Raw genomic sequence first — 22,905 nt, forward strand, 5'->3', positions numbered from 1 at the left:
TCACTCTGCATACATGTCTAATTAGGTCTAGGTACAACCTAAGAAGTAGGGCCTGGACATAAGACAATGTATTCGGGAGGGCAAGCTCTGCTGGTAAGCAGGGCCATGTTGTATTTTTAGATGCAGGCCTGGCTGTGCTGTCAGTCACCTGTGTTGCTATAAGCAGCAGGCGTAGCTAAACCTGCAGGACTGGAGCATAGAGATCAGGGCACTTAGTTCTGACTCGTCTCTGGAGCTTCGGGTCAATGGGAAGACTCGGGACAGTTCCTAGTGTCGTATGCCAAGTACAGGACAGAACTAATGATGTGTCATTGATAAAGTCATGTCACGTGACAAACCGGCACCAGAGAATTCTCAAGCAGTACTTTGTGGACTTAGAACACACATCAGATCAGTGGCATTTGTATTTCCATGTTCACTTTCACTTCGCTCCCCCATTTGAAAGTATCTGGTTCACTGAAAACCATAATTATCCCGTGTCCCATCATGGAAGTGTTTCTACTGCTTAGTATTTCAGATAACATTGACGGAGCATGAATCCATACTGGGGATTTGGTTTGGTGGCAGGCTTTTTGAATGTCATCTCTGATTCGCCGGCATGATAAGTAGATTAACGACTAGTTAATCTCAATGTGAATATTTTTGTTTCAGATGGGCATTACTCTCTCTCTTTCTCCCAATATGTTAATGGTTATTGGGTGTATAGAGTAGCCTATCTGTGTTCGCCTGACACTGGGCCTGCTTGCATGTTCAGTAAATAACCTTGTCTCGGTCTTCTCTCCTGAGGCCCACCGTGCCTGCTGCCTGCATGGTTATTTTGGGATAAGTCTGTCTGTCACTCTCTGCCCTTGCCCCCACCGGTACATTTACCTGGGTTAACCTTCAAAACAGGTGAAGGGAGAAGAAAAAGAGATGTTGGGCTCGTTGTCCCCGCTCCACACACACACACACACACACACACACACACACACACACACACACACACACACACACACACACACACACACACACACACACACACACACACACACACACACACACACACACACACACAGAGAGATAGAGGAACTAATCTCTCATTCCCATTCAGTAGCTACTGAAGACTTGTTCTGGACACTTTGTTTTCATCGCCCCCTTTGCTATCCGGCTGATCAGTAGAACTTCTTTGTGGTCAGTTGTTTTTTTTGGCCAGCGTCTTCACCAGATTAGTCATGAAATGAGCCTAAATGTTTATCAAGTTCATCAGTTCCCCTACACACACATCCTCCACAAGTTTTGTTTGTGTTCCTTTTTCTTTTTAATTAACCCAGTGTTTTTTCCAGGCAGTAACAGTGATTAGATGAGGGGTCGTGAGGCAATGGGTTATTTGGACAGGGCCTTCAATGTGCCCTAGTCTGTTGAAAGATGACGTCCTTCGTAGAATCGTGTAGTAGGCTTAGGCCTCGACCGCTCATCGTTTGAGTCGTGTACACCGGCTCATAGGGGCTTATGTTAACTTCGATTTAACAGCGCGTGAAAGTCCTCTGAAAGCTTTCGGAGACTTTCCCGACACTGGGATGACAACTTCCCCCGAAGGCCAGGGAGCATACAGATGGGCATTTTTATTTACGCCATCTGCCAAGGCCCAGACCAATCTACTGGTCATCACCCATGTGTGAGGGACGGGGAGAGGAAGAGACAGTGTCCTTCTCCAGGTACCAGAGACTGAGGTAGATACCCACCAGGCTGTGTAGGAGGCAGAGAGCGAGTACAAGATGGGGATGGGATTGTTGGTAGATGGGGAAACGATGTGAGATGGCACGAGAAAAAGAGGAGAGGCCCAGTCATTGAATTGTACCAGTCTGCCTCCTCCCCTAAGCATTCTTCCTTTGCCTACCCCTGTGTTTAGACAGAGGTGTAGAGAGAGTGGGAGGGAGAGAAGGAAATTAGGCCAAAGTATGAGGAGAGCAGCTCATCAACCAACGGCCGGATGCTGCCCGCCACTGCTGCTGATGAATCACTAAAAACCCAAGTCCGAGAAATACCCGACGGCCCAGACAGCACCCAATGAATCAGCAACACACTGACGCTGCCATCCTACCACCTGGAGCAGCCATCTGCCTGGCGACTCCCAATTCTCCTCTGTAATACCCTGCCTGCCCTGGGGACTGGAAACGCTCAGAGAAATTGCTTTCCTCTGTGTGAAAGCAGTTCCCGAAGCAGCGGATTGGACAGTGAGTTGACAGACAGAATGTTCTGGTGCTCACCTCTCTTAGAGGCTTTTATTTACAATATTAACAGGTGCAGGATTAATTGGCCAATAAACTTTGTACAGAAAATAACAAACAGGATGTTGACAGAGAATAAATCAAACATATTCTCAGTATAAACTATTGCTTATGACGAAACTCGGGTATAACTCTACACTAGCCAACATATTACCTGTCCAGCCTGCTCTCCCCCAGGCAAAAGCCAACTGAGTAGCTAAACACTCTTTCCAGGAACTCCTTTCATAGCCCCAAAACACATTTCTACCATAAAGGCCTAATTTCTCATGGATATATTAATATAACATTATTAACGGTTTTACATAAACACGCACACTTCAATAACTTGTGCCATAACTTCAACTTTAAGTCACGATACACATTCATGAAGTAATTCACCCCTGCAATAATGAATCACTTTGGTTATTCCCGTCAACCAATAAATGTCCCTTGGTGACAAGTGGACTAATCTGCCTCACACCGGCACTTCTACAAGGAAGCAGCGTGAGATAGGTTGAATGCTGTGATTATACTCTACCAACACTTCGATCATTCTAATAATATATTTCACATCACTAGAGCATGTACCTTTAAATGGGCAGCTTTATTCACGGTAGAAACACTGTTAACAAGTTACATTGTTTTAGTAACTGTCGTGCGCAACAAACACTTTGGCGCCTTCATGTCAAAGTATTTTTGGCAAACAAAATGCGCTACTCAATCCAAAATTCTCTTTTGATTTCAGGTTTCTTGACTTTACCGTGAAGAGATAAAGAGTCTCTTTTTTTCAACCAATAATTTGTTTCATTGTCTGCAAGTCAATAGACACGCGCTCCAAGACACTCTGACATTTTCTGTAACTCCACCGTGGCATCATTAGACTTCAGCAGCCACATTATGACTCGGCTACCAGAGGTCGTGATGTCACACTCTGTCTGACATGTGCTTTTTTTTCTCTCCACCTGAACTCAACACAGTATTCTGCTCAGGCAGACTCGATGGACACCCGAGGATAGTGTGCTAGTATTGCCTCGGTGGGTCTCTCTGGGGTTGTCAGTAGTGTTTAATTGATTAGTTAAGTCTGATTAAAAAAAAAAAACATTTAGCACATCTTGTTTCACAACTTGTGCCGTAGAGCTTTACCTGGGTTCCTCTGTGCGTTTATGTGCTAGGCTACATCACCGCACCTCACCCGGGGGCCGCCTCCTACCTTTTTTGAGATGAACACGGCTGCCTTCATAGAATTAGAGTCTAATAGGATGTCTGTCTGTCTTCATTTGTATGCTTAGGATACATAAACATGTGCATTATAGTTTGAAGTAAGCACAGTGCTGCGCTCAATTGAACACAAAAACAACAGCGCAATGTTGCTGGCTCCTTCCTACAGTCTTCTAATGTAAAGTACTAGTCTGTGTTCTGGGCTTGATCACTGTGGCATAGGCCAACAGACAGACACGGGACTAAACAGCTTCTGTGTCTGGATTTATAGTCACCCATCTGACTGTGCTAAAAGTAGAAGTAAACTTTTAGAAAGGGGGGGAAAATGTGTTTACTTCTCCATCAGTTGGGAATGGCTTTTAAGGTTGTTTCAGTGACTTTAATCAGCCTCAGAAACATGGCACTTTCGCAGCTCACAGACATTAGAGCACAACTTTCAATTGGTGTAATAAAGGCCGAGCTGAAGAGATGGGTGCTGGGTGGTAAGCTTGCTGACGTGTAGTTATTTTGTCGTTGCGCTCTGCTGATCCCAGCTCATTTGTTAGCCTGACTGGCGTTACTCATGTTCCTACTCTCAGGGCCGGGCCTCAGGTTAGTGCAGCATCACGTTGATGGATTTACACCGTGGTGGATGTGTTTGGCTATAGCACACCACTCGTGTTCGGTTTTTCTCTGCTTGTTTTGGGCTGTAAACAGATTTCAAGTAGAAAAGTGCAGTTAGCCGTGGCACTGGTATGGTAAGTTAGCGCAAGTTATTATTATTCTTTTTACCCCAGCAACTGATGATTTCCAACCACGCTATCATTCTGATTTGCCCGGTGGTGTAAAATGAGGAACGGCGTGTCCTTGCTGGCTCTTCTGTGAGAGGGTAAAAAAAAGTGGGTTGGAACAGTGTGCCAACATGCCTGCCCGCCAGTGAGAAAGTGGGGTGCAGTTGTAGTTTCTCTCCATCCCATCCACTCTCTTTTAATTATGTTAATTAGGAATTTGCTACCAAGCGCTGAAATTAATTGCTTCGCTTTCCTTTTTGCCAATAGCCATTAAGTCTGACCCAGTTCCCTCTGGCTGTGGATGGCGTAATGCTTAGGCAGGGACAAAGCGGAAGGGATTCCGGCGGTGTCATCAAAATATGCCCAGATTAATGTGTTGAAGAGGCATGAGATCAATCTGGTTGGCAAACATAGGTGCACTAAAGCACAACCCTGGAAAGTGGCAGAACTGACAGGATACAGGAGGCCAATGTGTTTAACTACTTTAAGAAATGATGTGTTCGTTCCCCGTTGTGCCTGTTGGAAGCTTTGAGGTGACGCGTCACACTTCCATTGTTCCTTCAGGTCTCTGTTGCACCATCTCTACTGCACCATTGTTCCTACATTTGAGACCTGATTTCACGGCTTTCTCCAAAAATGACAGCGTCGCTATAGGCATTCAATGCAAATGTAAAGTCCCTGACGTTTTAGCAGTGGGCATTGCTGGATTATTTGACCAATTGTGGTCACCACCAATGTAACCTCAAATTTTTGGGGGCACTGAGCAAGTTTCATCTCTGCTGAGCGCCAACTTGAACATTGGGAAAATTCTATGCAACTTCCAGCGAAAGTTTACTGTGGACACGGAGGCTGTACCTGCTTTAAGTTTAAACAGTGGCCATGTAGGCTATGGAGAAAACATTTTAACATGGAAATAGTGTTCTGTCATTCAGCCAATGTGTAGTGTTCAATTTAGGTCTACATTCCATGAGACTTTTAAAAGAGAGAAAAAAAAACCTGCATGGCTTGACATGTTTTGTATATTTATAAATGTACCCCCTTTTCTCCTCAGTTTTGTGATATCCAATTGGTTAGTTAGTCTTGTCCCATCGCTGCAACTCCCTTACAGACTCAGGAGAGGCCACGGTCTTTAGCCATGTGTCCTCCGAAACACGACCCTGCCAAGCCGCACTGCTCCTTGACACGCTGCTCGCTTATCCCGGAAGCCAGCCGCACCAATGTGTCAGGAGGAAACGCCGTCCAATTGGCGACCATGTCAGCATGCATGCACCAATTGTTGCTTATTGCTGACTACAAATGATCTATAACTGGGCTAATAACTCACTAACTAGCAAAGGATATGAACAAATTGTGCACATGTGGCTACATGCAGCTCTCGCTTTGATCTCAAAACAAGCGCATCTACTCACGACCGCTCATGCTGTAAACGCAGTCCAGTTCAAAGTAAGTGGCACAGGATTCATATATGGCAATGGTATATTTGCATATAGGCCAACTGCAGCTCTGATTGTTAATGCCACACCGGTCTGTAAAGTATGGGCTGAGTAGTGCATGTTAATGCAATAGAATCGTACTCCAAAGGCATTCTGCCTACAACAAAATCTCTTGCGTAGTTAGTTTTGTATCTGTATGTTGCAGTGAAAGCAGCTAATATTGCATTGATTCGGTCCCAATTGCCACAGTAAAGGGAAACGTTGATAGTGTTAACAGGGAAAACTCTAGAAGTGGTCACCAACCTTTTCTGAGTTTAGATCACTGAGTCAAAATGCAAGCCGAGATCTACCGCTCATATTTTTCTTTAACAGGAAAAACGTAAGCCTATTCAACATTAACCAATGAAATAGAGTACTGTTGCAATGAGGTTTGTGCAGTAAGCTTTAGGCTAGAGGTCGACCGATTAATCAGAATGGCCGTGGTTGATTATTTTTTTATATATTTTTTATATATAAAAAAACTAACTTCTTGGTGACGGGGCAGTATTTTCACGTCCGGATGAAATGCATGCCCAAATTCAACTGCCCGCTCCTCAACCCCAGAAAATAAGATGTGCATGTTATTCATAGATTTTGATAGAAAACACTCAGAAGTTTCTAAAACGGTTTGAATAATGTCTGTGAGTATAACAGAACTTATGTAGCAGGCGAAACCCCCAGGAAAAAACATTACTATTCTTTTTTTGAGGTCATTCTCTTTTCAATGTGGTTTCATTGGGAATCCAGATTTCTAAGGGACCTTCTTGCAGTTCCTACTGCTTCCACTGGATGTCACCAGTCTTTAGGAAATGGTTGAGGTTTTTCCTTTGTGTAATGAAGAAGCCCTGTTCAAAACGAGGGTCACTTTCATTGAGGGCTAGGGCTAGGGCCAGGTAGTATAACTTTTTCATTATATTTCATTATATCACAACGGTTTGATTTGTCTTATCTTAGCAATTTCTTCTCAGCTAGCTACATAGCCGTCTTTGTATCAAAGATAATTGCGTAATTATCGTATTTCGCCGTCCTCTTTTCAATGTGGTTTCATTGGGAATCCAGATTTCTAAGGGACCTTCTTGCAGTTCCTACTGCTTCCACTGGATGTCACCAGTCTTTAGGAAATGGTTGAGGTTTTTCCTTTGTGTAATGAAGAAGCCCTGTTCAAAACGAGGGTCACTTTCATTGAGGGCTAGGGCTAGGGCCAGGTAGTATAACTTTTTCATTATATTTCATTATATCACAACGGTTTGATTTGTCTTATCTTAGCAATTTCTTCTCAGCTAGCTACATAGCCGTCTTTGTATCAAAGATAATTGCGTAATTATCGTATTTCGCCGTCCTAACGTAGTCTTCACTAGCCAGCTAGCTAACGTCCACTGATTAGCTGCACTGGAGAAACTATTACACACAACTGAACGACTTGATTAGTTTAGTGTTAGCTACCTACATAGCTGTCTTTGCTGTCTTCGTATCATCGTATCATCGTATCCAAGATAATTGTGTTGTTTAGGTTTAGAGTGTGTAGTCTTAGAGTGATTATCTTAATTTACCGAGGTTAGCTAGCCAGCTATTTGTCGTCCTTAACGTAGGTGACTCTGCTAGCTAGCCAACAGCTAGCCAACGCTAGCCAACGTCTTCTGTATAGAACTCAACTACCCGGTCGCATTCACAGGTTGTATCACATTTTCACTTCATTTCATTACAGTACAACGGTTTGATTTGTTTGATCGTAGCTAGCTACAACTTGCAGGTGCCTTGGTGGAAGATGACTGGCATTCTGGTGCAGTCCATGAGGAGATGCACTGCAGTACTTAATGCAGCTGGTGGCCACACCAGATACTGACTGTTGATTTCGACTCCCCCCTCCCCCTTGTTCAGGGACACATTATTCAATTTCTGTTAGTCACATGTCTTCCTCCTATTGCAAGACAATGCTAGACCTCATGTGGCTGGAGTGTGTCAGCAGTTCCTGCAAGAGGAAGGCATTGATGCTATGGACTGGCCCGCCCGTTCCCCAGACCTGAATCCAATTGAGCACATCTGGGACATCATGTCTCGCTCCATCCACCAACAGACTGTCCAGGAGTTGGCGGATGCTTTAGTCCAGGTCTGGGAGGAGATCCCTCAGGAGACCATCCGCCACCTCATCAGGAGCATGCCCAGGTGTTGTAGGGAGGTCATACAGGCACGTGGAGGCCACACGCACTACTGAGCCTCATTTTGACTTGTTTTAAGGACATTACATCAAAGTTGGATCAGCCTGTAGTGTGGTTTTCCATTTTAATTTTGAGTGTGACTCCAAATCCAGACCTCCATGGGTTGATACATTTGATTTCCATTGATCATTTTTGTGTGATTTTGTTGTCAGCACATTCAACTATGTAAAGAAAAAAGTATTTAATAAGAATATTTCATTCATTCAGATTTGGGATGTGTTATTTTAGTGTTCCCTGAATTTTTTTTGAGCAGTGTATATCACACACACACAATTATTTGTATTTTTTGGGTGGACGGACATTTTACAGTGTAAACTTAAAACGACCATGTATATATGTTAATTTATCACTCTTTGGACATAGGCGGCCCTGAAAAAACACTAAGGTGGCCCGTCCAATTCTTTTCTATGCAGAAGAAACCCTGCAAGAGTACATTTACATTTACATTTAAGTCATTTAGCAGACGCTCTTATCCAGAGCGACTTACAAATTGGTGCATTCACCTTATGACATCCAGTGGGACAGTCACTTAACAATAGTGCATCTAAAACTTAGGGGGGGTGGGGTGAGAGGGATTACTTAACCTATCCTAGGTATTCCTTAAAGAGGTGGGGTTTCAGGTGTCTCCGGAAGGTGGTGATTGACTCCGCTGTCCTGGCGTCGTGAGGGAGTTTGTTCCACCATTGGGGGGCCAGGGCAGCGAACAGTTTTGACTGGGCTGAGCTGGAGCTGTACTTCCTCAGTGGTAGGGAGGCGAGCAGGCCAGAGGTGGATGAACGCAGTGCCCTTGTTTGGGTGTAGGGCCTGATCAGAGCCTGGAGGTACTGAGGTGCCGTTCCCCTCACAGCTCCGTAGGCAAGCACCATGGTCTTGTAGCGGATGCGAGCTTCAACTGGAAGCCAGTGGAGAGAACGGAGGAGCGGGGTGACGTGAGAGAACTTGGGAAGGTTGAACACCAGACGGGCTGCGGCGTTCTGGATGAGTTGAAGGGGTTTAATGGCACAGGCAGGGAGCCCAGCCAACAGCGAGTTGCAGTAATCCAGACGGGAGATGACAAGTGCCTGGATTAGGACCTGCGCCGCTTCCTGTGTGAGGCAGGGTCGTACTCTGCGGATGTTGTAGAGCATGAACCTACAGGAACGGGCCACCGCCTTGATGTTAGTTGAGAACGACAGGGTGTTGTCCAGGATCACGCCAAGGTTCTTGGCGCTCTGGGAGGAGGACACAATGGAGTTGTCAACCGTGATGGCGAGATCATGGAACGGGCAGTCCTTCCCCGGGAGGAAGAGCAGCTCCGTCTTGCCGAGGTTCAGCTTGAGGTGGTGATCCGTCATCCACACTGATATGTCTGCCAGACATGCAGAGATGCGATTCGCCACCTGGTCATCAGAAGGGGGAAAGGAGAAGATTAATTGTGTGTCGTCTGCATAGCAATGATAAGAGAGACCATGTGAGGTTATGACAGAGCCAAGTGACTTGGTGTATAGCGAGAATAGGAGAGGGCCAAGAACAGAGCCCTGGGGGACACCAGTGGTGAGAGCGCGTGGTGAGGAGACAGATTCTCGCCACGCCACCTGGTAGGAGCGACCTGTCAGGTAGGACGCAATCCAAGCGTGGGCCGCGCCGGAGATGCCCAACTCGGAGAGGGTGGAGAGGAGGATCTGATGGTTCACAGTATCGAAGGCAGCCGATAGGTCTAGAAGGATGAGAGCAGAGGAGAGAGAGTTAGCTTTAGCAGTGCGGAGCGCCTCCGTGATACAGAGGAGAGCAGTCTCAGTTGAATGACTAGTCTTGAAACCTGACTGATTTGGATCAAGAAGGTCATTCAGAGAGAGATAGCGGGAGAGCTGGCCAAGGACGGCACGTTCAAGAGTTTTGGAGAGAAAAGAAAGAAGGGATACTGGTCTGTAATTGTTGACATCGGAGGGATCGAGTGTAGGTTTTTTCAGAAGGGGTGCAACTCTCGCTCTCTTGAAGACGGAAGGGACGTAGCCAACGGTCAGGGATGAGTTGATGAGCGAGGTGAGGTAAGGGAGAAGGTCTCCGGAAATGGTCTGGAGAAGAGAGGAGGGGATAGGGTCAAGCGGGCAGGTTGTTGGGCGGCCGGCCGTCACAAGACGCGAGATTTCATCTGGAGAGAGAGGGGAGAAAGAGGTCAGAGCACAGGGTAGGGCAGTGTGAGCAGAACCAGCGGTGTCGTTTGACTTAGCAAACGAGGATCGGATGTCGTCGACCTTCTTTTCAAAATGGTTGACGAAGTCATCTGCAGAGAGGGAGGAGGGGGGGGGGCGGAGGATTCAGGAGGGAGGAGAAGGTGGCAAAGAGCTTCCTAGGGTTAGAGGCAGATGCTTGGAATTTAGCGTGGTAGAAAGTGGCTTTAGCAGCAGAGACAGAGGAGGAAAATGTAGAGAGGAGGGAGTGAAAGGATGCCAGGTCCGCAGGGAGGCGAGTTTTCCTCCATTTCCGCTCGGCTGCCCGGAGCCCTGTTCTGTGAGCTCGCAATGAGTCATCGAGCCACGGAGCGGGAGGGGAGGACCGAGCCGGCCTGGAGGATAGGGGACATAGAGAGTCAAGGGATGCAGAGAGGGAGGAGAGGAGGGTTGAGGAGGCAGAATCAGGAGATAGGTGGGAGAAGGTTTGAGCGGAGGGAAGAGATGATAGGATGGAAGAGGAGAGAGTAGCGGGGGAGAGAGAGCGAAGGTTGGGACGGCGCGATACCATCCGAGTAGGGGCAGTGTGGGAGGTGTTGGATGAGAGCGAGAGGGAAAAGGATACAAGGCAGTGGTCGGAGACTTGGAGGGGAGTTGCAGTGAGGTTAGTGGAAGAACAGCATCTAGTAAAGATGAGGTCGAGCGTATTGCCTGCCTTGTGAGTAGGGGGGTAGGTGAGAGGGTGAGGTCAAAAGAGGAGAGGAGTGGAAAGAAGGAGGCAGAGAGGAAAGAGTCAAAGGTAGACGTGGGGAGGTTAAAGTCGCCCAGAACTGTGAGAGGTGAGCCGTCCTCAGGAAAGGAGCTTATCAAGGCATCAAGCTCATTGATGAACTCTCCGAGGGAACCTGGAGGGCGATAAATGATAAGGATGTTAAGCTTGAAAGGGCTAGTAACTGTGACAGCATGGAATTCAAAGGAGGCGATAGACAGATGGGTAAGGGGAGAAAGAGAGAATGACCACTTGGGAGAGATGAGGATCCCGGTGCCACCACCCCGCTGACCAGACGCTCTCGGGGTGTGCGAGAACACGTGGGCGGACGAAGAGAGAGCAGTAGAAGTAGCAGTGTTGTCTGTGGTGATCCATGTTTCCGTCAGTGCCAAGAAGTCGAGGGACTGGAGGGAGGCATAGGCTGAGATGAACTCTGCCTTGTTGACCGCAGATTGGCAGTTCCAGAGGCTACCGGAGACCTGGAACTCCACGTGGGTCGTGCGTGCTGGGACCACCAGAGTAGGGTGGCCGCGGCCACGCGGTGAGGAGCGTTTGTATGGTCTGTGCAGAGAGGAGAGAACAGGGATAAACAGACACATAGTTGACAGGCTACAGAAGAGGCTACGCTAATGCAAAGGAGATTGGAATGACAAGTGGACTACACGTCTCGAATGTTCAGAAAGTTAAGCTACGTAGCAAGAATCTTATTGACTAAAATGATTAAAATGATACAGTACTGCTGAAGTAGGCCAGCTGGCAGTGGGTGCGTTGTTGACACTACACTAATCAAGTCGTTCCGTTGAGTGTAATAGTTTCTGCAGTGTTGCTATTCGGGGCTAGCAGGCTAGCTAGCAGTGTTGTTTACGTTACGTTGCGTTAAAAGAACGACAATAGATGGCTAGCGAACCTAGAAAATCGCTCTAGACTACACAATTATCTTTGATACAAAGACGGCTATGTAGCTAGCTAAGTAGCTAGCTACGATCAAACAAATCAAACCGTTGTACTGTAATGAAATGAAGTGAAAATGTGATACAACCTGTGAATGCGACCGGGTAGTTGAGTTCTATACAGAAGACGTTGGCTAGCGTTGGCTAGCTGTTGGCTAGCTAGCAGAGTCACCTACGTTAAGGACGACAAATAGCTGGCTAGCTAACCTCGGTAAATTAAGATAATCACTCTAAGACTACACACTCTAAACCTAAACAACACAATTATCTTGGATACGATGATACGATGATACGAAGACAGCAAAGACAGCTATGTAGGTAGCTAACACTAAACTAATCAAGTCGTTCAGTTGAGTGTAATAGTTTCTCCAGTGCAGCTAATCAGTGGACGTTAGCTAGCTGGCTAGTGAAGACTACGTTAGGACGGCGAAATACGATAATTACGCAATTATCTTTGATACAAAGACGGCTATGTAGCTAGCTGAGAAGAAATTGCTAAGATAAGACAAATCAAACCGTTGTGATATAATGAAATATAATGAAAAAGTTATACTACCCGTTGGAGCGACGTGCAGATGCGACCACTCGCTCCAACCGAGTAGTGTACAGTGTCTGTGTACTGATTTGGTGTCTCTGAAATCCCAGACCTTGGGCAACAGCACTTGAACATTGTTCATGTGGGAGGCAACCTGTCTGCCTAGGGAGACAAGTCTGAGTTGGATATGACCAGTGGTTCTGCTCCAGCAGAGGGGGATGGGCTCTGCTACAGGTGCCATGGCAACAGTGCCAAGTAGGGCCACATAATCAGCTCATTGGCCTCGTTGAGGATCACTAAAACATTCCACATTCAAAGTCAAACTGATGCTGTTGCCGCGGCCGGGTAACTCAAACAATGACGCAGTGTTAGTCTTCCAAGTGACACTTCGTGCATGTCGCCTGCTTAAAAAATAAAGTAAAAAGACAGCTCAGCATAGCCATCGATGAGGACAATCCTTCACATCAAAGAGACCTGATATCCTTGACCCCTCTCTCCCTTTAGTGTCCTCCACTGGTCTCCTGTAAAAGCAGGTTGCCTCCCGTCCCCGTAGATATTGAAGGATTTCCCCTGATTGCTCTGGAATGTGAGAGAGGAGGATTGGGAAGGAGGATGGAAAAGGTGGTCATAGCTATTACTTGACTGTCTAAGGGGTCATATGGGGTAGGCTGCTATATATGACACAGAAGAGTGGCTGCCTAATCTGATCTTGGACACAGGCCTGTTCCTATAGCATGATACAGGCCTGTTCTTATGACAGTTTTCACACACATGGTCTTCCTCTAACACTGTGAAGGTGTTCCACAGCCATGGTAAAATTGTCAGCCTTCATCTAAATAACAATCCATTTCTCTCCTCTGCCTAATCCTCTTTTGCTACACATTCCAGCGCAAATGTTTTCCAGTCAAACCCAATACTTCAAATGCTTTTGCTCTGAGCACAACAGGAATGCTGAGTAAAGGAAGCTCATTCTTTTGAGCGTTTCCACGTTGCTGAAATCACATTACTCATTCTACTTTAATAATGTCTCACAACGGTGTGTCTTTCTTTGGTTTATTCTGTGTGCTTTCCCTCACTGTTGAAGTTACCTACCTTGTTGAATATCTCACGATTGTGGCCTATGTGCGTGCCTACATGTATCTACACTACATGGTCAAAGGTATGGTGGACACCCCTTCACATTAGTGGACTCTGCGATTTCACACCCATTGCTGACAGGTGTATAAAATCGAGCACAGAGCCATGCAATCTCCATAGACGAACACTGGCAGTATAATGGCCTTACTGAAGAGCTCAGTGACTTTCAATGTGGCATCGTCCATAGGATGCCACCTTTCCAAATTTCTGCCTTGCTAGAGCTGCCCCCGTCAACTGTAACTGCTGTTGTGAAGTGGAAACTTCTTGGAGCAACACCGGCTCGGTTGGGAAGTGGACGCAGAACGGGACCACAAAGTGCTGAAGCCTGTAAAAATAATCTTTCCTCGATTGCAACACTCACTACAAAGTTCCTAACTGCTTCTGGAAGCAACGTCAGCACAAGAACTGTTCGTCAGGAGCTTCATTTCATGGGTTTCCATGGCTGAGCAGCCACATACAAGCCTAAGATCACCATGTGCAATGCCAAGTGTTGGCTGGAGGGGTGTAAAGCTCGCTGCCATTGGACTCTGGAGCAGTGGAAACGCGTTGTCTGGAGCGATGAATCACGCTTCACCATATGGCTGTCTGACGGACAAATCTGTATTTGGCGGATGCCAGGAGAACGCTACCTGTCCTAATGCATAGTGCCACCTGTAAAGTTTGGTGGAGGAGGAATAATGGTGTGAGGCTGTTTTTCATGGTTTAGGCTAGGCATCTTTAGTTCCAGTGAAGGGAAATCTTAATCGTACAGCATGCATTCTAGATTATTCTATGCTTCCCACTTTGGCAACAGTTTCCTGTTTCAGCATGAAAATACCCCCATGCACAAAGCAAGGTCCATACAGAAATGGTTTGTTCAGATCAGTGTGGAAGAACTTGACTGGCCTGCACAGAGCCCTGGCCTCAACCCCATCGAACACCATTGTGAAAAATTGGAAGGCCAACTGCCAGCCAGGCCTAATTGCCCAACACCAGTGCCCGAGCTCACTAATACTCTTGTGGCTGAATGGAAGCAAGTCCCAGCAGCAGTGTTCCAACATCTAGTGGAAAGCCTTCCCAGAGTGGAGGCTGTTATAGCAGCAAAGGGCAGCAAACTCCATATTAATGCCCCATGACATTTGGAATGAGATGTTGGCCGAGCAGGCGTCCACATACTTTTGACCATGTAGCGTATGTGTTTTTCCTCATTACTGAAGACCTCACTTTCTCATTTGTACTTCAAGTAGGGCTACGTTCATTGTACTTAGGACACGGGTTAGTGTCTGCGAGTAGGGTGAATGGTGTATTCCACAGAGGGTCGAGTGTTTGCACTCCTCCCTGGTAATTGATTGATTGAATTAAGGCGCTCTCCTCACCTGGTTGTCTCGGTCAGTGGCGGCCAAACTGGGGCGCGCGAGGGTGCATTTTCAAAATTGGGTAGTGCACCAGTTTTCCACCAGTCATGTCAGTCATTACATACCTTTTTAGAGAGCTTATTATAACTTTGTTAGAAACGTTCAGATCAGCTAATGTTTTTATTTTTTTAGGCCATAGATTTTGTTGTAATGTTTTGTTTGAAGCTATCAAATATCACACGGATACACATGAGACATGGCACAATGTATAGAATTGTAAGAAAATGAGCTTTAAAACGGTGTATGTTCTCTGCACCCCTTGACAAAATGTGTAGACTTGCAGGAAATGAGCTTTAAACCTGCAAAATGTTCTCTCTGCCAACAAAGAAGTGTGTGAACAGTGCTTGTGCCCATAGAAATGGACGTGCGTGTAAACATTTGGGATTCCCTAGTCTAGGTCTTAATTGAAAGAAAAAAACAGCAGACACTAGGGCATCCATGGAATGACTGACACCCCCACTAAGCATTCTACAGTACCACCAGGAATCTTATGACCCCTGCTGGAGAGACGATCCCAAACTGTCATCTGTTAGGGACTCTTCTTTACTCCACCTCAGCATGAGCTATTTGTAGAGTTCTAGACAGGCTCTGCTTTGCCCATTTTCACTGTAAAAACATAAATAACACAAATGGCCAGTGATTGAAAACCGACACTACGGTGTGCCCTAATGAATATGACCCAGGCCACAGAGGGGACAACACCCTTCCCAACCCTGTTTTTACAATCTGTAACACACTATCTTTCTGTATCCCTCCAGGGCCGGTGGTGTATGTGCTAGACCTGGCGGACCGGCTAATCTCCAAGGCCTGTCCCTTCACCGCCGCTGGCATCATGGTGGGCTCCATTTACTGGACCGCCGTCACCTACGGGGCTGTCACTGTCATGCAGGTGAGACCATAAAAATAAAACTCACACGGCTGTGTTTATTAACAGTACGGCAGAGTACGGCTTGACCATGGTGTCCCCTCTGTCCCTGTGCCCAGGTGGTGGGCCATAAGGAGGGCCTGGACGTGATGGAGCGGGCAGACCCCCTGTTCCTGCTCATCGGCCTGCCCACCATCCCCGTCATGCTGATCCTGGGGAAGATGATCCGCTGGGAGGACTACGTGCTGCGCGTCTGGAGGAAGTACTCCAACAAGCTGCAGATCCTCAACAGCATCTTCCCAGGTCAGAACGGACACATTGGTAGGGATGCCCACCGTTCCGCAACACCAGTGTTATACTAAAATGGGTGGAGTTCAGCTTATTCATTGTGTGTGTCTGTATGATGAAGAGTGGGTGATAAAGATCTTGATAGATGATGCTAATATTGAGCTTTTTGTGCGCATGATAAATGTCTGATTTATTTTGTGTGAACACTGGCTTTCCCAGTGTGTGCGCAGTGTTTGTTGGGGATAAAAGAGTACTACGAGGTGGTCCGTCTGTTGGGGGTGGTGGTGGTGGTGGGTAGGTCCAGTAGTGGGGAGGGTCCCCACTGATCTCATCAAGGTAGTGATTGGTGTGGGGAAAAACCCGACAACCTTTTCTCCAGGCTCAGCTTGCTGGGCAAAAGCACTCCTCTACCCCCAGTCGGCTGCCCGAACTAGAGATACCAACACCAACTGGTACAGACTGATGCATATACTCATCACTTGATGAATGTGCGTGTATTGTGCGGCATATCTAGCTTTGTGAAGATGTATTGGCAAAACTTCAACACCCACAATGCACCAAACCCCATCCTTACCCTGCCCCCTCCTCTCGGTCTCTCTCAGGGATTGGGTGTCCAGTGCCTCGTATCCCGGCAGAGGCCAGCCCCCTGGCAGACCACGTGTCAGCCACTAGAATCCTATGTGGCGCTCTGGTCTTTCCCACCATCGCCACCATCGTAGGCAAACTCATGTTCAGCAGCGTCAACTCCAACCTGCAGAGGACCATCCTGGTGGGTAACAAAAACAAACGTGTGTCATGTCAGTCATACACAATCCTATTTAATGATTGCAGGGTTTTTGCAATGGCTTTACAGTGCATTCAGAAAGTATTCCGACCTCTTCCTTTTTCCCACATTTTGTTACTTTACAGTTTTTTTCAAAAATTGATTAAATAAAACATTGTCCTCATTAATCTACACACAATACCACTTAATGACCAAGCAAAAACAGGTTATTTTTTCCTTCTCACATTTATAAAAAAACAAATACCTTATTTACATAAGTATTCAGACACTTTGCTATTGAGCTCAGGTGCATTCTGTTTCCATTGATAATCATTCAGATGTTTCTACAACTTGATTGGAGTCCAGTTGTTGTAAATTCAATTGATTGGACATGATTTGGGAAAGCACACACCTGTCTATATAGGTCCCACAGTTGACAGTGCATGTCAGAGAAAGAAAACAAGCCATGAGTTCGAAGAAATTGTCCATAGAGCTCAGAGACAGGATTGTGTTGAGGCACAGATCTGGGGAAGGTTACCAAAACATTTCTACAGCATTGAAGATCCCCAAGAACACACTGGCCCCCATCATTCTTAAATGGAAGAAGTTTGGAACCCCCAAGACGTTTCCTAGAGCTGGCCGCCTGGCCAAACTGAGCAATCGGGGGAGAAGGGCCTTGGTCAGGGAGGTGACCAAGAGAACCCTATGGTCACTCTGACAGAGCTCCAGAGTTCCTCTGTGGAGATGGGAGAACCTTCCAGAAGGACAACCATCTCTGCAGCACTCCACCAGTCAGGGCATTATGGTAGAGTGGCCATACCATGAGAAACAAAATTCTCTCGTCTGATGAAACCAAGATTGAACACTTTGGCTTGAATGCCAAGCGTCATGTCTGAAGGAAACCTGGCACCATCTTTACGTTGAAGCATGATGGTGGCAGCATCATGCTGTGGAGGATGTTTTTCAGTGGCAGGGACTGGGAGACTAGTCAGGATTGAGGGAAAGATGAACGGAGCAAAGTACAGATAGACCCTTGATGAAAACCTGCTCCAGAGCACTCAGGACCTCAGACTGGGGCCCTAAGCACACAGCCAAGACAACGCAGGAGTGGCTTTGGGACAAGTCTCAATGTCCTTGAGTGGCCCAGCCAGAGCCCGGACTTGAACCCGATCGAACATCTCCGGGGTTTCTCCTAGTCTTTCCAAAAACAGGTATTCCTAGCTTGTAGCGTCATACCCAAGAAGACTCGAGGCTGTAATCGCTGCCAAAGGAGCTTCAACAAAGTACTGAGTAATGGGTCTGAACACTTATGTAAATGTGATATTTTGACAAACCTGTTTTTGCTTTGTCATTATGGGGTATTGTGCGTAGATTGATGAGGGTGGAAAAAACATTTGAATCCATTTTTTAATAAGGCTGTAACATAACAAAATGTGGAAAAAGTCAAGGGGTCTGAATACTTTCCAAATGCACTGTACCTATACTATCTCCTCCCTCCTTCTGGCCCATTCCGAGGTAACTATTCCTCAGCCAAGGGGAACTCCCCTACTTTTATTCTAGAACTCATGATTTTAGACCAGGGGTCTTCAACCTTTTCTTGCTGAGGGACCCCCTCCAATGCAAACCGATGAGACAGGGACCCCATCATAAGTTAGCAAAAAATGTTTTTCCCACATCTTATCACGTGAATGGTAATGGCAAGGAGAAGTAATCAACATTTTAAAATTAATAGATTTGTCAGATGTCTCCACATTATAATTGGAAGAGGAAGTGTGAACTCTAACACAGCCTATTAACTAGAAAGGTAACTCCAAACTAGAGGTTGACCGATTATGATTTTTCACCGCCGATACCGAGTTATTGGAGGACCAAAAAAGCCGATGCCGATTAATCGGCCTATTTTTTTACATTTGTAATAATGACAATTACAACTACTGAATATAATACATCAAAATCAATTTAGCCTCAAATAAATAATGAAACATGTTCAATTTGGTTTAAATAATGCAAAAAAAGAAAGTAAAAGTGCAATATGTACCATGTACGAAAGCTAATGTTTAAATTCCTTGCTCAGAACATGAGAACATATGAAAGCTGGTGGTTCCTTTTAACACGAGTCTTCAATATTCCCAGGTAAGAAGTTTTAGGTCGTAGCTGTTATAGGAATTATAGGACTATTTCCCTATATACCATTTGTATTTCATTAACCTTTTTAGCGGTGCGCACACCGCTAACTAGCTAGCCATTTCACATTGGTTACACCAGCCTAATCTCGGGAGTTGATAGGCTTGAAGTCACAAACAGCGCAATAATTGACGCACAACGCAGAGCTGCTAGCAAAACGCAGGAAAGTGCTGTTTGAATGAATGCTTACGAGCCTGCGGCTGCCTACCACTGCTCAGTCAGATACTCGTATGCTCAGTCAGATTATATGCAACGCAGGACACACTAGGTAAACTAGTAATATCATCAACCATGTGTAGTTAACTAGTGATTTATGATTGTTTTTTATAAAATAAGTTTAATGCTAGATAGCAACTTACCTTGGCTTACTGCAGTCGCGTAACAGGCAGTCTCCTTGTGGAGTGCAACGAGAGGCAGGTGGTTAGAGCATTGGACTAGTTACTGTAAGGTTGCAACAATCTTGCAACCTTACAGTTAATGGAACCGATCCCCCGACAAGGTGAAAATCTGTCGTTCTGACCCTGAACGAGGCAGTTAACCCACCGTTCCTAGGCCGTCATTGAAAATAAGAATGTGTTCTTTAACGAGACCGATCCCCCGACAAGGTGATTGAAAGCTTGAAATCGTCCCTATTTAATCGGTCGACCTCTACTCCAAACACATTTTTGCTAAGAGCAGCTGTTTAGTTTGTTAAACAAAGGTTAGCCATGTGTTGGCAAAAATGTATGTCCAAGTCAAGAAAGCTTACCAGCAGCCAGCGAGAATTGCCACACTGATAGCCTATCCATGGGTGCTTTTTCAAAGTTGAATTTCCTCCAATGAGTGTAATTTGCGAGAAATGAAATGAAGTTGACATCATTAGAAATGATATTCTCCTCTTCTACTGTAGGTATGTAATTCAAAATGTGTTTATTCTGTTGCTAGCAATATTCATACCAAAAATAATGTTTTATATACACTGAATAGAAATATGAATGGGTCCAACATGTAAAGTGTTGGTCCCATGTTTCATGAGTTGAAATTTTAAAAATCCCAGAAATGTTGTGCATAAAAGTGTTTACATCCCTGTTAGTGAGAATGTATCCTTTTCCATCCACCTGACAGGTGTGACATATCAAGAAGCACGATCATTACATAGGTGCACCTTGTGCTAGAGACAGTAAAAGGCCACTCTAAAATGTTCAGTTTTGTCACACAACACAATGCCACAGATGTCTCACGTTTTGAGGGAGTGTGCAATTGACCGCAGGAATGACCACCAGAGCTGTTGCCAGATAATTGAATGTTAATTTCTCTAAGCTGCCTCCAATGTCGTTTTAGAGAATTTTGCAGTACGTCCAACCGGCCTCACAACCGCAGACCACGTGTAACCACACCAGCCCAGGACTTCCACATCCGGCTTTTTCCTCTTGTGGGATCGTCTGGGGGTGCTGAGGAGTATTTCTGTCTGTAATAAAGCCATTTTGTGGGGGAAAACTCAATCTGATTGGCTGGCCCTGGCTCCCCAAATCCCTCTAAGGCCCACCCATGGCTGCGAAATCCATGGATTAGGGCCTAATTCATTCATTTCAATTGACTGATTTCCTTATATGAAATGTAAGTCAGTAAAATATTTGAATTTTTATTTATTTTTTATTTTACCTTTATTTAACCAGGCAAGTCAGTTAAGAACATATTCTTATTTTCAACGACGGCCTGGGAACAGTGGGTTAACTGCCTGTTCAGGGGCAGAACGACAGATTTGTACCTTGTCAGCTCGGGGGTTTGAACTCGCAACCTTCCGGTTACTAGTCCAACACTCTAACCACTAGGCTACGCTGCCGCTCCCTGAATGATGTGTTATATTTTTGCGGACCCTCTGCAGCACCCCCAGTTGAATACCCTTGTTTTAGACACACACCCGAGAGTGCGCTTCCAGCCAGGTAACCAAAGTGTCGGGGCTTGTCTGTTATGAGTGGCGCTTCCCCTTCTGGACTTTCTGTCTCCTCTGCCCCACACAGACCCTCACAATCAGGTTCCCTTTAACCCCCTAAGGTCGATGTCTGCACCCCCGCAGAAATCTAATTAGCATAAATTCAACAACAAAAATGACAGTTTAAGCTAGAGATGTATCTCAATCCGCCTATGTCGCACTTCCGCATCTGTGGTGAAAGGTGAGAGCTAGAGCCGTGTTTGTCAGACCTCAAGACTCCATCCCTCACCCTGACCTTTTGTTCTTTGTGTCCTGTCTGCAGGGTGGGATTGCGTTTGTGGCCGTCAAGGGAGCGTTTAAGGTGTACTTCAAACAGCAGCAGTACCAGAGGCAAGCCCACCGCAAGATCCTCAACTTCCCCGAGGCAGAGGAAGCCTGGACAGACAGACAGACACACTGACACAAAGGGGGAGTGGGTGGAGCGGAACAGTGAACTCTGAGCAGGAACACTGTCAGACAGACACAGGGATCATTGCTGCCCCCTACCTCTTGTACCCCTCCGAGCAGCCTCGCCTCACATTCAATTTCTGCTCTCTGCGGAGTCATTGTCCTATGCTGCTGACATTTGTGCTGTATGACTATCGCCATGATCTATTGCGTTTTTAAAACACACAGACTAATACAGACATGCGCGGACGCAGACACACACACGAATGTGACTTGTTTTTGTGACTGCCGCACTGCAGTAGCGAGTTGAGTTTTCTTTTTTACATAACCAGTGCTTGCTTATTTTAAGAAATCTGGGACAGGTGTAATTATTAGGCAGGAAAGTTTTAGAAATAATTTGCCAATGTGAAGGGTTTAATGAGGAATATTTCTTTCCTGTGTTTTCAGAGAAATAAGAATAAAGTATCTTTATCACTAAGAGATTATTATTTGAAGGAACATCTTGCCTGCTGCTCTCTTCAGACATTGCCACTCATGTTTCCATTGGTGGAAATGCATAGTCATCATTCATCTATTTTAGCAGCATAGTACCTCATGAAAGTGTGATTGTCTGTACATATTTCATTTATTCTGCAGTTGCTGTATCGGATTAAACCTTTGAGGGTGTTTTTTACTCGCATGTCTCAAGTGTTCCCATTAATTATATTTTTAGTTATTTGTTAGGGATTTTTTTCCCCAAAGCATCTATAACCCTACAGGTCACTTCTATATTTTTTTTCTTAAGAAATACCCAGTCAGTGCACAGATGTCTTCTACTCATGGGATGAGAGCGAATTCAATGTGCAAGCGGCTCATATAGACCTGACGCATGCTGTCTACTGAATGAAGACGTGATTGACTCATCTTTTAACCCAAATCACAATACGCCACAATTCCTTGCTAAAACCAGATTTGTTTATTGGTGTGCATTTGCCTCAAGGCAGTCACAGAATGGGTTAAAATTACAACTATAGTTGTAGAACCAGTATACAGGTGGTCTAAGCTGCTGCCTCAGGAACACATACACCATGGGTTTGAATCTGGTCCACTGCTATTTGTAGCAACTCTCCATCTTTAGTTATTTATTTTTTATTTAACCAGGTAGGCTAGTTGAGAACAAGTTCTCATTTGCAACTGCGACCTGGCCAAGATAAAGCATAGCAGTGTGAACAGACACTTACACATGGAGTAAACAATTAACAAGTCATTGACACAAGTCTATATACATTATGTGCAAAAGGCATGAGGTAGGCAAATAATTACAATTTTGCAGATTAATACTGACATGATCAGATGGTCATGTACAGGTAGAGATATTGGTTTGCAAAAGAGCAAATATAAACAGTATGGGGATGAGGTAGGTAAAATTGGGTGGTCTATTTACCTATAGACTATGTACAGCTGCAGCGATCGGTTAGCTGCTCAGATAGCAGATGTTTGAAGTTGGTGAGGGAGATAAGTCTCCAACTTCAGCGATTTTTGCAATTCGTTCCAGTCACAGGCAGCAGGGAACTGTTGGCTTTAGGGATGATCAGTGAGATGCTACGGGT

General features: G+C 45.6%; 1 protein-coding gene across 2 annotated transcripts in view; it reads left to right on the top strand.

Moving 5' to 3' along the window:
- LOC124041414 (E3 ubiquitin-protein ligase MARCHF5) overlaps positions 1 to 21,992 on the top strand; it is a 48,156-nt gene extending 26,164 nt beyond the window's left edge. The window contains exons 3-6 of one of the 2 annotated variants that reach the window (XM_046358957.1): positions 15,616 to 15,746; positions 15,842 to 16,043; positions 16,613 to 16,779; positions 21,192 to 21,992. In XM_046358957.1, coding sequence (XP_046214913.1) covers positions 15,616 to 15,746; positions 15,842 to 16,043; positions 16,613 to 16,779; positions 21,192 to 21,329 — 638 coding nt within the window. In that variant the 3' untranslated portion in view covers positions 21,330 to 21,992. The remainder of the gene's footprint in view (positions 1 to 15,615; positions 15,747 to 15,841; positions 16,044 to 16,612; positions 16,780 to 21,191) is intronic. The other variant, XM_046358958.1, reaches the window with a different exon arrangement.
- Positions 21,993 to 22,905: the final 913 nt, after the last annotated feature.

The sequence above is a fragment of the Oncorhynchus gorbuscha genome, linkage group LG08, assembly GCF_021184085.1.
Source record: "Oncorhynchus gorbuscha isolate QuinsamMale2020 ecotype Even-year linkage group LG08, OgorEven_v1.0, whole genome shotgun sequence".
NCBI lineage: Eukaryota > Metazoa > Chordata > Actinopteri > Salmoniformes > Salmonidae > Oncorhynchus > Oncorhynchus gorbuscha.